This window comes from Arvicanthis niloticus, chromosome 1, assembly GCF_011762505.2.
Source record: "Arvicanthis niloticus isolate mArvNil1 chromosome 1, mArvNil1.pat.X, whole genome shotgun sequence".
In the NCBI taxonomy this organism is placed as follows: Eukaryota; Metazoa; Chordata; class Mammalia; order Rodentia; family Muridae; genus Arvicanthis; species Arvicanthis niloticus.
In genome coordinates this window covers 150,412,569-150,428,887 of record NC_047658.1, presented here as the reverse complement: position 1 = coordinate 150,428,887, position 16,319 = coordinate 150,412,569, and the positions used below count along the sequence as shown (strand labels likewise).

General features: G+C 46.5%; 1 protein-coding gene and 1 long non-coding RNA gene across 3 annotated transcripts in view; one reads left to right on the top strand and one right to left on the bottom strand.

The window, feature by feature from the left end:
- Positions 1-371: 371 nt before the first annotated feature.
- On the bottom strand, positions 372-7,898 carry LOC143437092 (uncharacterized). Of its 2 annotated transcripts, XR_013106768.1 has the most exons (3): positions 7,631-7,793; positions 5,553-5,849; positions 372-2,013 (listed from the first exon to the last, which is right to left on the bottom strand). It is a non-coding gene; the product is annotated as an uncharacterized LOC143437092 (long non-coding RNA). The 2 variants fall into 2 exon arrangements; XR_013106766.1 differs by lacking the exon at positions 372-2,013 and having other exon boundaries at positions 5,505-5,849; positions 7,631-7,898.
- Positions 6,745-16,319, top strand: part of Cpn1 (carboxypeptidase N subunit 1) — a 25,089-nt gene continuing 15,514 nt past the window's right edge. Inside the window, exons 1-4 of the mRNA XM_034510880.2 lie at positions 6,745-7,194; positions 7,707-7,903; positions 11,034-11,189; positions 14,742-14,924. Coding sequence (XP_034366771.1) covers positions 6,972-7,194; positions 7,707-7,903; positions 11,034-11,189; positions 14,742-14,924 — 759 coding nt within the window. The 5' untranslated portion in view covers positions 6,745-6,971. The remainder of the gene's footprint in view (positions 7,195-7,706; positions 7,904-11,033; positions 11,190-14,741; positions 14,925-16,319) is intronic.

The window sequence follows — 16,319 nt, the reverse complement described above, 5'->3', positions numbered from 1 at the left end:
AGCACCTGACCAATACAGATGCAGATGCTCACAGCCAACCATTGGCCTGAGCCTGTGGTCCCCAATGGAAGAACTAGCAGAAGGACTAAAGGAGCATAAGGGGATTACAACCCCATACGAAGAACAATATCAAACTGGACCACCCAGAGCTCCCAGGGACTAAACCACCAACCAAAGAGTACACATGGAGGGACCCATATGTAGCAGAGGGTGGCCTTATCTGACATCAGTGGGAGGGGAAGTCCTTGGTCCTGTGGAGGTTTGATGCCCCAGCATAGGGGGATGCTAGAGCAGGGAGGTGGGAGTGGGTGAGTGGATGAAGGAGCACCCTCATAGAGGCAAAGGGGAGGAGGGAGAGGAGGAATGGAATGGGAGGGTTGTGGTAGGGGAAACAGGGAAGGGGATATCATTTGAAATGTAAACTAATAAAATGATTAAATAAATAAAATGTCTCGACAAAAAGCAGCATGGAGAGGGAAATGCTTACTTGGACTACCCTGTCAGGTTAGTGTCTGTCACAGCAGGGAAGGCAAGGCCGCAGGAACTTCAGACAGCAGCTGACATCACAGCCACAGTCAAGACAGAGAGACAGGAATGCCAGGAATGCACTGTTGACCATGCTCAGCTCACTTCTGCTTTTATGTAGCTCAGAGCCCAAACCCAGGGAACAGCACCACTCAGCTGGGGGATGAATCCTCTCACATTGATTAATATAATCAAGACAACATCCTTACCCACCCCTACACCCCACACAGCCATATCCACAGGCCAAACTAATCTAGGCATCCCTCACCCAGACTCTTTCCAGGTGATTCTAGATTGTTTCAAGTTGACAGCTAAAGCTAAGGAAACATTACACACAGAAGAGAATGGGATATAATGGTCTCCCAGGAGAGGCTGGCACACCTCGTTTCATAAGGTTCCACTCTGTGTCTGGGGACTGGAGTTGGGGTAGCAGTTAGGCATGGCGCCATTTGCAAATCCTAGTGGAGATGATTAGGCAGTTGGAAGTGCAACTCTGAGTTCAGAGAGGTAGAAGTAAGCGAGAAAAATCAGCAGTTGCCAGACCATTGGAGAGAGACAGAGAGAGACACACACAGAGAGAGACAGGGAAAGAGAGAGAGACAGAGACAGAGACAGAGACACACAGAGACACACAGAGAGAGACACAGAGAGACACAGAGAGAGACACACAGAGAGACACACAGAGAGACACACAGAGAGAGACAGAGACACACAGAGAGAGACAGAGAGAGACAGAGAGAGACAGAGAGAGACACACAGAGAGACACACAGAGAGAGACAGAGAGAGAGAGAGAGAGAATTTGAGAACTGATTCCAAAAGTCAGAGTGACAATAAAGAAGCAATAATCCCCTCCCACTTACAGGTCACCCCAACGTCCATCTCCTCCGTCTGGTTAGCATCCACCCATCCCACCTCGGTGCTTATTCACCTTATTATTCAGACTTATTCAGTCTGTGCTGAATTTCACGTGTTTTTAAATATATTTAGTGCATTGTAGCAGGACTGCCAGGGGACAGACCTGGCGTGGGTGAGGTGTCTTCTTTCTTCTTGGTTCTTCTTGAGGCAGCCAGAGGGGGAAGAGCGTCAGAGGGGAGGAAGACTTGGTCTTACAGATGTTTAAGGTTGCTGAATAATAAAAGTTTACTTATCTATGCTAGAAAAGTTTACTTACTCTGCTACTGCAGCTGACCTGCCCTCTGGTATCCTCTCAGTTTGTCTGAGAGGGGAGAATAGCACCACATGTAGTCTTTGGCTCAGCAGTTCAGTCTCCACGTACAGTTGCGGAATGCATGGTGAACTCCTCCATCATCTAGTATGAGATCCAGGATAGATCAGATGCTTGGCGATTTGCTGCCGTAGCCATTTCTGTGGCTGTCATTCGCTGTTTAGTGAGCACTTGGTAGACGCCAGGCTCTGCAAAGGACCGTACACCCATCTTCTTATGATTGACAGAACAATCCATAAAGGAGGAGCTGTATTTCCTCATGCTATGCAGAAGGAAATGGAAGTTTAGAGTAGTTTTCCCTAAGGTCAAATGACCCAAGAAAGGAACTGAAGTTAGATTTCAAATCTAAACTTTGACCCTCAAAGTTCGTGTTTCTCTTCTAGTGGATTTGAAGTACACTGTGGGCCCAGGGGCTTCAAAGCACACACTTTAGTACTGTAGGATTCAGTGGAACATATCCCAACTTCAACCCTAATAAGCCGATAACGAGGAATATTTCCTGCAGAAAGTCGGGGGCTCCCTCTCCTATAGACAGGGGCCATCGACTTAACATGAGTGAAGTCTTCATAAAGAACTACCAACACATTTTTCAGCGACATGAGAGTCTTCCTAGGGGAAGAATTTGGCGTTATCTAGGGGCCACTAGGCCACACCCTCACTAGTGACTGTAGATACTGTCATAGACCAAGGACCAGCGTATGACAGCAGTTAGCATTCCCTGTCCTCTCAGCCTTCTCTCTGGATGCTTGCCTTTACCGTGTAGGATGACAAGATCACACCAGAAAATTGTGACATTTTATCAGCAGGTGGAAGAGAACATTCAGGGATACACCTTGGGCCCACCCTGAGGGTCCTCTCTGAGCTACACTGGTCAGGCTATGTGCTGTTCACACAACACATCCAAAAGGGAAGGGTTATCTTTATGGGTGGGTCGTCCCTAGACCATGGGATGCTCTTGAGTATTAGCTAAGGGCCCAAGGTATACTCCTGAATGTTGCCTTCCACCTGCTGATAGAAATGTCACGATTTTCTGGTGTGATCTTGTCATCCTACATGATAAAGGCAAGCATCCAGAGAGAAGGCTGAGAGGACAGGGAACGCTAACTGCTGTTGAGATGTAGGGAAATCAGTGAGGGAATCTGTTTGTTCGTTCACTCAACAAACGGAGGTGTGTACAACAGGCTCCTGTGGGAGAGGTGAATGGAGCTGGACACAGTGCCACTGGCAGAAACAGTGGGCCAGTCAAGCCAGCCGGTGCCGGTGCCGTGCTTCCAGCTCCACAGTGAGGACACCAGGCTAAGTCATGTGCATTGCGAATAGGGGCTGATGCCGCTGGATCTGGAGCAGGGGTTAAACTTTCTGGGGAAGCAGCATTCGGGCTATGATGGCTGTTTGGAAGGAAGAGGTTTTGTGATGGGAGACCTGAGAAGAGGATTTCAAGGTGCACATCAATAACTTTAGTAGATCTAACAAGCTAGGCAACCATCCAGGTCATCCTGTTTTGGGGCACCCCATAACTCCAGTAGGATCTCCTGCCCATCCCCCATTCCCATCTCCCGCTTCTAGTAAACATTGTAGATTCTAGTAAACATTGCAGCTACGCTTTATGTAAGTAGAACTGTAGGGTGTGGTATACCTTCCTTCTCGTGTTGCATCGTGGTTTCGGAGTTCCGTCACACTGGACCAAGGATTTTATTCCTTTTTATTGATGGCTAGAATTCAATTGCTCTTGTATCCCACATATTCTTCTTCCCTTCCCTTCCCTTCCCTTCCCTTCCCTTCCCTTCCCTTCCCTTCCCTTCCCTTCCCTTCCCTTCCCTTCCCTTCTTTCTTCTTTCTTCCTCTCCTTTCATGTTCCATTTTCTCACATTTCCAACTCTGTCTGGTGGGTTCTTGCTATGTGGCCCAGGACGGCCTCAAACTCTAAACCCCCTGCTTTATCTTCCTAAGTGCTGAGAGTGTGTACCACCATGTTTGGCAAACCCTTTACATGTCTACTTTTCTATTAATAGACCTGTGGGTCATTTTCACTTTGGAGTTATGAGTAATTCTAGTGCACACAGTCTTGAGTTCAAGTTTTTATACTCTTGAATAGATACCCTGATTTGTAAGTAAGTTGCAGTTATTTCTACGGGGAGAGGAGCTTTACTTAATTGTTTTTACATTTTCTTTGTAAAAGTAGCTTTGCTAGATATAATTTACATGCTATAAAAATCACTGGTTTAAGTGGACAATTTAAAAATGTTAGTATAACCAGGCATGGAGGTGCATGCCTTTAATCCCAACATTCAGGGAGTAGAGAGGCAGGTGGATCTCTGTGCACTTGAGGCAAGCCAGGACTACACAGTGAGACGACCTCGGTGTGTGTGTGCGTGTGCGTGTGCGTGTGCGTGTGCGTGTGCGTGTGTGCATGTGGGGTTGGGGCAAGGTCAGTGAGATGGCTCTGTGGGTGAAGATGCTTACTACCAAGACTGGTGATTTGAGTTTGATGCTGAAATCCATGTGTTGAAAGGAAAGAACCAACTCCTACACACTGCCTTGTGACCTCATGTGAGCCATGACATGCAAGCATCCACCCTCTACTAAATAGATAATTACATCTATATTTTTAGAGATATATATTGTAACATGTCTGGTTGTACAGCCACCACCATTGCTATACCTGGTCTTAGAACTTCTTATGATCCTAAAAAGCGACCTTGTGTCTAGTTACAGTTGTTCCTCACTCACTCCTGTGCCTAGCCATGGGCAATCTCTAATGGACCACCAATTCCTCTGTATTGACGTTGGCCTTTTGTAAACAGCTCACATAAAAGGAGATGACAAAATGGAGACTTGTCTCATCTGGCCTCTCTTGTGAGACACAGCATTTAACACAGACACTAGGTGTCAGCATTTTGTTCCTTTCTATTGTCCAACAACCTCCTACAGCGTGGTGGGTTGAACTGAGTTTCCGCTGAGCAAGGCTGCCATTCGTTTTCACCCAGGTCTCATTTCTCTTGGGTAAATAACCAGGGGTTGGGTTAAATGGAAATTGCATACTTAATCTGTAAAGACTGTTGAACTGTTTTCTAAGATGTCTGTACTATCTGATTTTCCCGTGAGCACTGTTCGAGGGCACCGCTGTCCCCTCCCGGACAGCTTCCCTGAGCATCCCTCTATACTGTGGTCATTGTAGGGGAGATGAAGTGGTGTCTCACTTGGTCTTAACTTAGACTTTAATGACTAATACTGAGCATTTTGAAAATGCTTGGTACCTTGGTAAAATGTCTACTCTGATCTTTTGACTATTTTTACTAGTGTGCACTTATTGTGTGAAGCAACAGGGGCAGTATGAAACTTTCATACATACAGTATTTTAAATGTATTTAGCTGCCTACTAGCCACACTCACCTACCTCCTACTTCCCACTAGTCACTTTCCTATTCTTTAATGACCTCCATCTATTTAATATCTTTTTTAGAGATTCCATACATAATTTAAAAAGAAACATATTACTGACTTTCTGACATAAGCATCGTATCCTCTCCAGTGCCATTCCTTTCTTGAAAGCAACAACATCTTATTCTTTATGGCTGAATACTATTCCACCTCGTGTATGGATATCACATTTTATCCATCCATTCATTGCTGAGAGCCTAGGCTAACTCCAGGACATGACTATGATGAACAGAGACATGAACTTAGGTGTTAAGGTTTCACTGAGCCATGCTCAAACTTTTTGGGCATACATCCAAGAGTGTGACAGGCGGGTCATAAGGCAGTCCTATTTTTAATTAAAACAATAACAACAACACGTACTTGCTTCCATAAATCTGGGGATTAATTCACATTTCTGTGTCGTCGCCAGCATTTGCTGCTTTGCTGTTAGTCATTCTGGCTGGTGTGAGACTGACTTCCAATCTTGTTCTCATCTGTATTTTCCTGATGATTAAAGATGTTATCCATCTGGACTTGAAAGGCAGCTGTTGGGCTCTGTTACTCTAGGGTTGGACTCTTTGTTCTTTTGCTTAGTTTTGCTGTTGCTGCTGTTGTCATTTCCTGTGTCCAGGTGTTTTGTGCCCATGTCTGTCTGCTTACCATGTGCGTCACTGGTGCCTGTGGAGGCCAGAGGAGGCTATCAGGTCCCTTGGAACTGGAGTTACAGGGAGTTGTGAGCTGCCCTGTGAGTGTAGAACTCAAACCTGGGTCCTCTGGAAAGTAGCCTTTGCTCTTACCCGCTAAAGCATCTCTCTAGCTCCTATTAGGGTTTTTTGTTTGTTTGTTTGTTTTTGAGACAAGGTCTAATCAGATAGTCCCGGCTGGCCTGGAAGACCAGGCTGGCTTCAAACTTACAGCAATCCTCCAGCCTCTTCGTGCTAGATTAGAAATGGGTGCCAGAGCATTCCAGCTGGGATTTAATTTGTGAGTTCTTTAAATTCTGGATATTAATCCTCTGTTGGATGGATATCTGGCAGGCATTTTCTCCTGCTCTGCAGGCTATACTCTGTGATGCAGAAACGAAACCGTTTCTGCAAGCACAACTGCAGAGTACGAAACCGTTTCTGCAAGCACAACTGCAGAGTCTCTCGCTAATTTCCTGAGCTATTAGAGTCCTACTCAGAAAGCCATTTTCTTACGCCGGTGCCGAAATACAATCATCTTCCTATCATTTGTTACAAATTATTTATAATTGACAGATACATTATCAAATACGTGATTTCTAATCGTTTGCTCCAAGCAGATGCCTCATTTCCTCAGTTTGTTTTGTTTACCTTTAAAATCATTGAGGGGGGGAGACAAGACAGAGCGGTGCTTCAGAACGGGGTGGGGGACAGGGTTAAAGGGGGCAGACAGGTCCTTTTGTAAGTTGTAACAAGCACATGCCAAGACTCTTAAAAGCCCCTGGGAATCAAAGGGTTAGAAGCAGCTGTTTCTTGAGGCCTGTTTACAGTCCGGTTAATCAGTAAGCCAGAATCAGAGAGCCTCCCAAAGTGAGGATGAGCAGAACCCTTCCAAAAGGTTTTTCAGGTTTAGGAGGGGGAAGAGAAATGAGCCCAGAGGGCATCGTGGCTATCCTGAGGCCACAGAAATAATTTACAGAGTAGCAGAGGCCGGTTCCCAGCCTCCTGCAGGTGCGGCGGTGCGAGGCTGGCTACTCTGTGATCTGGATCCCGACTAGCAAAGGATTGTTTGGAGATCGGGAGGGCACATTTCAGAGCCGCCTAGAAGCTTCGCGAGATGCCAGACCTGCCCTCAGCCTTCCTGCCCCTCCTCCTTCTTTCCAAGTTTGTTACCCCGGTGACCTTTCGTCACCACCGCTACGACGACCTCGTGCGGACGCTGTACAAGGTGCACAACCAATGCCCGGACATCACGCGGCTCTACAACATCGGGCGCAGCGTGAAGGGGAGGTACCTCTACGTGCTGGAGTTTAGCGACTACCCTGGGATCCATGAACCCTGTAAGTTTCTGAGATTTGATCTCTTACATACATTGCCAGGCAGCCTCAGACAATTTATTTAGCATCCACCCCTCACCTCCACTCAGAGGCTATGGGATCTACCCCACAAGTTTTTTTGTTAAGATTAGCAGTAGCGAACCTGAACGGCTAGTACAATTGGGGGGGGGTCCAATAAATGGGGGGGGATCATTATTATCCTGGACATGGATTTCTATAGATTTTCTAATTACAATTTACTAAGAAGGGGCTTGGGGATTGCTAGGAAAGACCTAATAAAAGCCTGAGATTTTCTTTCCTTTTTGGATCAGAGATGGGATTGTTGGACTCGAGGGTGGGAGTGGGGGAGGAAGTATTATGGAGGGTGGGCAGCTGGATGGTGGGGATGGAGTGGGGGTGAAACAGGATCTTGTGAGTCCCAAGTCAGTCTGAAACTCACTATGTAGACAAAGCTGGCCTTGAACCCATGATCCTCCTGTCTGCTCCTTCAAGAGGGTTTCCGTTTCTGTTTCCAGTGGAACCGGAAGTCAAGTATGTGGGGAACATGCACGGGAACGAGGTGCTGGGCCGTGAGCTGCTCCTGCAGCTGTCGGAATTCCTCTGCGAGGAGTTCCGGAACCGGAACCAGCGCATCCTGCGCCTCATCCAGGACACGCGCATTCACATCCTGCCTTCCATGAACCCTGATGGCTACGAGGTTGCTGCTGCCCAGGTATGCAATCCGAGGAAGATCTTATGAAATGAGTGCCAGTAGACAGTGTGTCCTGTGTTCCATTGTAAATATCAGTTTGGGGTGGGGGAGGTAAAACAGCTGGCGTGCAGGAAGGGGCAGAGGCAAAGGATTAAGACTGGAGAACCATGTGCTCTAGCCCGGCAGACGGTAAGTGCCCAGGCGCGGTAAGTGGGCGCCATTTGAACCTCTTATCCCTACACCAGCCCAGCTAACCTTAAGATCTTGTTATGAGAACAGATGTGGAAATTCCTTGGCAACACCTTATAAATGGGAAAATATACCCACCTTCCTGTACTTTTAGCCAAAGAGCACAAACTTTCCTCAGATCTTAGGGTGGGGAATTAATTCTAGATGACTTTTTTGGCCTGTTGAGACTTTGAACATGTTAGTCAGTACTGCACCACTGAATATTCCCCAGCCTTCTTTTTTATATTTATTTATTCTGAGACAGGATCTTGAAAAATTGCCTAGGCTAGAACTCACGAAGCAGGTCTCAAGTTTAGTATCGTCCTGACTCAGGCTTCCGGGTGGGTGGGTTCATAGCGGTGCCACTATGCCTAGCATCTGTTTCTCTAGAGGAAGAATCATGTCTAGAAGCCATGAATGTCAGGGAAAGACTCCTTTAAGTCTTGCTGTCACCTCACTGTGACATCCATTTCAGTCCTCTGAACTCCAGATTAAGAAGCTGCCATTGTTTTAAACAGACAAGTTGTACTTTGTTGCAGCAGTGGTAGGATCTGTTACACCATTTGCTGTTTATGGGAACCTGGGAACCTTCATTTAGGTGATATTCCTCCTCTTCCTCCTCCTCCTCTCCCTCCTCCCCTCTCATATCTTCATCTTCTTCCTCCTCCCCTCCCTCCTCCCCTCCTCTCATCTCCATCCTCCTCCTCTTCCTCCTCCTCTTCCTCCTCCTGTTCTCTCCCTGCTTCTCCTTCTTTTTCTTTTTCTTCTCCTTCTTTTTTTGGCTCTGATGGAGGTGAAATCTGGAAGCCTTACTCATTCTAACAAGCCCTCTGACACCAAGCCACAGCCCCTGTCCTGAAGAGCCCTTCCTTACCAGCCTAACCAATGGCCAGCTTTGTACAAATCAATGGTAAAGCCTGTTGCCCTTAAGACTGACAGTTAAGAGCTACAGTGTGAAGAACAAGAAGACATGAGAAAGCCCTTGCACTGGAGGGGCAACCCCAACTCAGAAGTTGGCTAAATGCTTGCACTGGGGCAGACATTGTGTAGGTAACTTAAGAGCACTTTATAAAATGTCATGTTCCCTGTTCAGTCTAAGAAGAAAATATGAGTGGGATGCCGTGTAAAAAGGGAAACTCTGGGAATGAGAAAGATTCTTAGAGAAAATCTGACGCCAGTTCATCTCTGAGTTTCCAATTGGAAATGAGATTGATTTACGTCATTTCCAGGAATGGCCAACAATTTGAGCTGTACCCACTCAGTCCATAGGGCTGTAGTGGACACTAGTCCCCTTTTCCAATGACACACGAAGTAATTCTAATGACCTCCTCCCACATACTCCACTCTGAAACTGGATTTCATGTAGCCTACGCTGGCCTTGAACTTGCTATGTGGCAAAGCATGACCTTGAACTTCTGAACCATATGCCAGCATGCTGGTTTTCTGTAGTGCTGGGTACTGAACAGAGAGAGGGCTCTGTGCATGCTAGGCAAGCCCTTTTAATAACTGAGCTAAGCCCCAGCCCTAATGGGACTCTTCACACATCTGTGTTATACCACTTTGTATTTATCCATGGATGTGTCTAGCTTCCCCGTGTGTACCATGAATTCCTATAAGGCTAGAAGAATGTCTCACTTAGCTCTTTTCCCAGTGTCTGAGGGCTTTGGATAGACAAAGCCTAAGCGAATGGTTTTTGACTGGATGGGTGAGTGGATTCATGAACAAAAGAAGATAAAACCTGGACCATGAACAGAGAGACCAGGGCATCCAGGAGTTAAAGAGTTCTCAGAAGAAAGGCTCCTAATGTTTTGTAATTTGGTTTTACTAGCGTATGTGAAAAAGTAAAAAAAGACACTTCTCTGACCAAAGCATGAATCTATAGACAATCATAATCGAAAACCAGTATTACTGATGTCCTTATAAGATCAAAACCAGGCATTGCGGTGAACACCTGTGACTCCAATTAATTAAACATAAGGGTTTCTTGATGTAGTTTCATATGTGTATATAAAGCATTGTCATCTGTAACTCCTGCTGGTCCTCGCCCTCTGGCATCTAGTCACCCCTCGACTTTTGCACCTCTTTGCTTGTGTGTATGTGACCCAGTTTTTCAAGTACCAGAGAATTAGGGGGACTGCCACAGAGAGGAGAGAAGCCCTAAGAACCTGACATATACTGTCAGCTGGTGGATGGATTTTAGAACAATTGTGATGGTGATGATGTTAGTCTCACTCTGTGAGACTAAACTAAAACTCATTGAATTGTAGTCTTTAAGCAAGAAATTCTATGCAGTCTCTTTAAAAACCTAGGAGTCACTCCTGTTAGATCTTCTCCTGGGATTCCCCCAGAACTTTGACCTACCCACCTACAACACCAGAAACCTCAAGGTGATAATGCCTCACCATTTCATAAATAAGGCTAGTGTGTTGGTTTGAATGAGAAAGATCCCCCGTAGGCTCATGTCTTTGAACACTTGGTCCCCATTGATGGTGCTTTGGGGGCGCTTATGGAGCCTTTGGGAGCTTGCTGGGGGAAGTGCATTGCTGGGGGTGTGCTTTGAGCATGTATAACCTCATTTTGTTTTCTGTTCTCTCTCACTGCTTCCTGTGTGTATTAAATGTGATCGGCTAGCCTCCTGCACAGGTCACCATGCCCTGCCTTCTGGGCCATTATGAACTCACTCTTTCCTCTTTCTGTCTGTCCCTGTCCATCCGTCTGTCTGTCCTTCCCTCCTTCCCTCCCACTTTGGAACCATAAGCTAAAATAAACCATTTTTATTTCTTAAGTTGATTTTGGTCATGTTATTTTATCACAGAAGTAGAAGAGTAAGTAGTGCAACTGGTATTTTTTAAAGTTACAGTACGCTCTTGAAATACAGGACTCTGCCTTAAACACCCATCTTTCCCCTCTCCATTTCTCCTAGGGCCCAAACACGGCCGGGTATCTGGTTGGTAGGAACAATGCAAACGGGGTGGACCTGAACCGGAACTTCCCGGATCTCAACACTTACTTCTACTACAATGCAAAGTATGGCGGCCCCAACCACCACCTGCCCCTCCCCGATAACTGGAAAAGTCAGGTAGGAGATGAAAACGGTAACAGAAGCCAATAAATCGCCAGCTGGAGTCACTCACAGCCTGCTAAGCATTCTTCATATCAACAGAACCATCAAGAATTAAGTATGCACCACTCCTTGTTAATTTACCCAGAGGAACAAGTGGCTGTCCAGCTTCTCTATCTGGGCAACATCAAGCCGTCATCACCAATTCCAACAGCAAGTCTGTGTTGCTCACTAAGCTGGTAGGGATGGTGGCAAAGGAGGAGAGAGCAGATAATTGGCGATTTCACAGAGCTCTTTTCAAGCCGGTTTCAGTTGTCACTGTAGTGCTGGGCCATGAATGTGGCAAGCAACAGTAATCAGTGACCCTGTTTGACAGCTACTACATTTATAGGTCAAATTAAATTCACATAGCTAATATTTAAACCTAAACATGGGCTCGGAGATGGCTCACTTGGGAAAGTCCTTATTCCGTAAAGATGGGGACCTGAGTTTGAACCCCAGGACTAGTGCCAAAGTCTAGCTGCAGGGCCAGCAAGATGGCCCGGTGGGTAAAGGTGCTTGCTGCTAAGCCTGAAGACCCGAGTTTGAGTCCCAGAATCCACATGATGGAAAGAGAGAACTGACACCTGCAAGTTGTCCTCTGACCTTCATAGCAGGCTATTGCGCGTGCAATATTGCGTGCATGCATGCGTGTGCGTGCGTGCGTGCGTGCGTGTGTGTGTGTGTGTGTGTGTGTGTGTGTGTGTGTAAGCGCGCACACACACACCAGCCCGTACACACTCATATGCATGAACACACACAGACCTTCTGACTCATATTCCAAAATTCTTTCTGCTGATCAGTGGTTCTCAACCTTCCTAATACTGTAGCCCTTTAATACAATTCCTCATGGTAACCCCCCAACCATAAAATTATTTTCATTGCTACTTTGTAACTGTAATTTGTTGCTATTGTGAATCATGAATGTTTGTGTTTTCCAGTAGTCTTGGGAAGCTATAAAAGGGTTGTCCGTTCAGCCATGAAAGGGCTGAGACCCACAGGTTGAGAACCACTATGGTAGCCTGTTGGCAAAAGGCTCCAGCATTTTATAGACAAGGTTTTCCTACTTGTGATGAGCTGGATATTCGACAACATTAGCTACAGACTGAGGCTCCTGATGTCTGACTCCTGGTTTCTCCTCTTTTCTTCTGTATGGCCCTTTGCATTTTAAAGCTTGCCTTGCTTCCTAGTCTCTCTCAATGGGAGACAGCATTTCGTAAGCCCTGGATGATCTGAATGGTTCCAACCTGCTGTGGACCTGCTACAGGGAGGGAATAACTAGCACCATTTTCAGGGCATCCCTGGCAGCCCTGACTTTTCTGATGGTTCGAAACACTCGTGAATGTCTAAGATTAGAGGCTGGGCTGAGGAACTCAAAGCAGGGGAAAGCCTTTACGTTGGGCATTCCTGTGTGTATAGGGTCAGTATTGTCCTCTTGAAATGACGGGGCTGGAGAGATGGCTCAGTGTTTCAGAGTGCCTACCATTCTCACAGAGACCTCACATTGGACAGCTCACAGCTGTGTGCAACTCCAGTTCCTGGAATATCTGATGTCCTGCATCCTTGTGGACACACCCCCATGCACACACACATACCCACACATAAGTAAAAATAAAACAAAATCTTTTTAGAAAATGATGTAAAAGTCATGTGGACATGTTGGATTTCTGGTTATTGCTGTCCTTTGGACTCAAGTAAGTTAAAAACAAAACCAGATCATGGGCCTACTCAGTGTATCTAGCCAAAAGAATGTCATGAGTTATCTTTTATTTCCTGAGGCATAAGGTATCTTATAGCTTAGGCTAGCCTCAAACTTACTTACTGAGGATAGCCTTGAACTCTTGCACCAGAGTGCTCTGAATAGTCATGAGCGGGCTCTGAATTTTTAAAAGATTTGTTCTATTTGTATTTTTTATTGGGGGGGGCACTTAGTGTGTCTGTGTGGAGTGTGTACACATTAGTTGCAGGTGTTCTCAGAGTCCAGAAGAGAATGGCAGATCCTCTGGAGCTGGTGTTAGGGTGGTTGTGAGCCACCTGATATGGGGGCTGAGAACCGAACTTGGGTCCTGTGTGTGCTCTTAACTGCTGAGCCATCTCTCCAGCCCCGTGGTTTGAGTCATTAAACTTGTTTCTCTGTGTAAAGCAAAATAATGAGCCTCTCGCTCAGTCCTCTGCCTAACCCGGAAGAGAAAAAAAATAGCGATTAAACCTCTCTTTGAGGGAAAGGGATGGTGAGAAGCTGGCCTTTCGGGATGTGGAGAGAGAAGGGCTTGCCTTCAGAGGGCCTGAGCTCTTGGTCCTACAGGCTCATGCTGTGAAATGACAATTTCTCTAACATACATCGCGTGTGCAGCAATGATCCCCTCCTCATGTAGCCAGCTTAGTTTGTGTAAGTTCACCCTCTGATTCTGCACAAGAGAATTGCCAGACATTTCTCAGAACATGCCCGTTAGCACCTGATGTGTCTGTTCTGGTTGTGTGAGACCCAAACTGTCTTCAGAAAGTCCCCTTTGGGGTGGAAAGACAGGGCCTTTAGAACTGACCCTTGGTCCAGGAAGAGCCATTTGCTCATTGACCCCAAGAGATCACCAGACAGGACCCCGTGTGAGAAAGAAAGCCCTGGAAACTGGATTATTTGTGCTTAAGTCCAGTGGGTTCAAAGTTTCCTTTACAAAACTGCCACTCACTGGCAAAGTGATATTCAGTAGAAATTAGTGTAATCTACAGAACGTAGACAGGAGCTCCATGGCACTACAGTAGTGCAGGGGAGGGGTGGGGAAGAGGGCAGTCACTTCTAGCAGGTGGTTCATTTTATTAGAGCCTTAAATATTTGCAGAGCTGTCTTAGAAGCCCAGCTACACTACAGAGGGTAAACTGGGAAACTTTTCTGTCTGTCGTCTGTCTATCTGCCTGTCTCGCTCTCTCTCTCCTTCCCTTCTTCTCCCTCTTTTTCTGTCTCTCCCTCTCCCCTTCCCCTATCCCTGCCCGCCTCTGTCTTCCCGCTTCTTCTCCCCAAAGTTGAGTCAAGAAATACAAAGAGTTCATGCACACTTCCTGTTCACACACAGACCCCACCTTCGATGCTGTACCCTAGAATAGTACGTTAATTTCAATCAACATGCCTGCCTTGACCTGACTCCAAACTCTAAATCTAAAGTCTACAGTTCCACTAGTGAGAGTCCTTGGCGTTATGGCTTCCACTGGTGTGGGTGGATATGCTGGAAGTGCCCACCTCTGTCCTATGGTACAGAAGCTTCTCAGCACATCTGTTCTGTACTGTCTTATAGTGCAGAAGCTTCTCAGCACATCTGTTCTGTACATTGTAATCCACATATTTCACTTTGGAAAGGGGTTCCATATACTTAGTTTGAAATCATCACCACAGAGGTCAGAGTTGCTGCAGGTCTCATGTCTGGGAGGCTGTTTTATTGGGGTACCCTGGCCCCATGGGCCCCTTCCTGACAGGTTTTTCAAAGGGGCTACGTGGCAACTCAGCCACACTTCGGCTGCCAACTTCTCGTCTCTTCACAGGTGGAACCCGAGACCCGGGCGGTGATCCAGTGGATTCGCTCCTTAAACTTTGTTCTCTCCGCCAATATGCACGGCGGGGCTGTGGTGGCCAATTACCCGTATGACAAGTCACTTGAGCATAGGTTCCGAAGTCCCCATCGCACCTCCAATTCCCCCACACCCGATGACGAGCTCTTCCAGACGGTAGGTAGAATGGCAGCTTGTCCCGGCAGGGAGGATGAGGCTCAGAGATGAGATTCATGTCAGAGACACAGGGCCTCATAGCAACAAGTCCGCAGACAGTTACAAAAAGCAGGGTCTGCCTGGGAGGGGCTGTCCGGCAAGTTACATTTTATTTCTGATGATGAGCTGTAAATCCATGAATGATTAAATCAAAACATTTTATAATTGCTACAATGACCAGAACTCTACAGCTGGTGACCAATGAGAACAACCCTGAAAGTTGATCATGCTGTCCTAGAGTCAGTGCAGTGAAATGTGAATTTTGAATCTAATTGACGGTTTTATGATGATATGTCTATCTTAATGAGAAATAGACTGTGCAAATTAAGATTTAAATAATAATACCGAACAGTGGAGCAGGGGCTGGAGAGATGGCCCAGCAGCTAGGAGTTGCTTGCTGCTCTTGTAGAGACCTCCGGTTCTGTTCCCAGCATTCATGTTTGTCAGCTCAAAACCACTTATAGTGACAGCTCCCAGGATCTGAGACATCTGGGCTCCAGGGACAGCTGCACCCACACAACAGATGCACAGAAACACACATATAAATCTTATTTTAAAAGATGACTATAGAGCCAGGCTGTGGCGGTGCATGCCTTTAATCCCAGCACTCAGGAGGCAGAGGCAGGTAGTTCTTTCTGAGTTTGAGGCCAGCCCAGTCTACAGAGTGAGTTCCAGGACAGCCAGGGCAAGCTGTCTCAAAAAACAAACAAACAAAAATTTTAAACATTATTAAAAAGTAATAGGGGTTATAGTTACAGAAAGTCTACACGTGCACCTCTCTTTCCAACACATATCTTTTGTCTGTCAGAACACACAGGTTTTCGACTTTATGCAATCTTTGATTTCTTTCATTAAATTCAGCTAGAAAATGGTCCAACTGAAAAGGACCCCCTGTGTGACACATAGGGGACAGTCTGCTGTCATCCCTCCCTTTGCAACATGACAGATTTATCTGGAGAAAGTGGAAACACTAGAATACGGGGCTCCCAGGAGCAACTTTAGCATCTGGAAAGCTGAAGTAGGAGGACTGAGTTCAAAACCAGCCTGGACAACAGAGTGAGACCCTGTCTCAAGATAGCTGACAGAGAGAGGGATGGGGGGAGGCAGAGGTCAAGAATGGATCCAGAATTTCCACCTGTGTTCTGAGTCATGCTCACTTACATGGATGCTTGCACACTCGATGTGAGCGCATGCATACCACCATCACCACCACCACAATCACCTCATCACCTCTCTGACCCTTGCATTGAAGCATAGAAGGCACTGTGTGTGCCGTTATGGCCTCTTGGCTTCTCCTGCTCGGGCCTGAGCCCTGTTGGGGTTGGGATTGCCCTCAGGCATTTTCTGCTTTCCCTC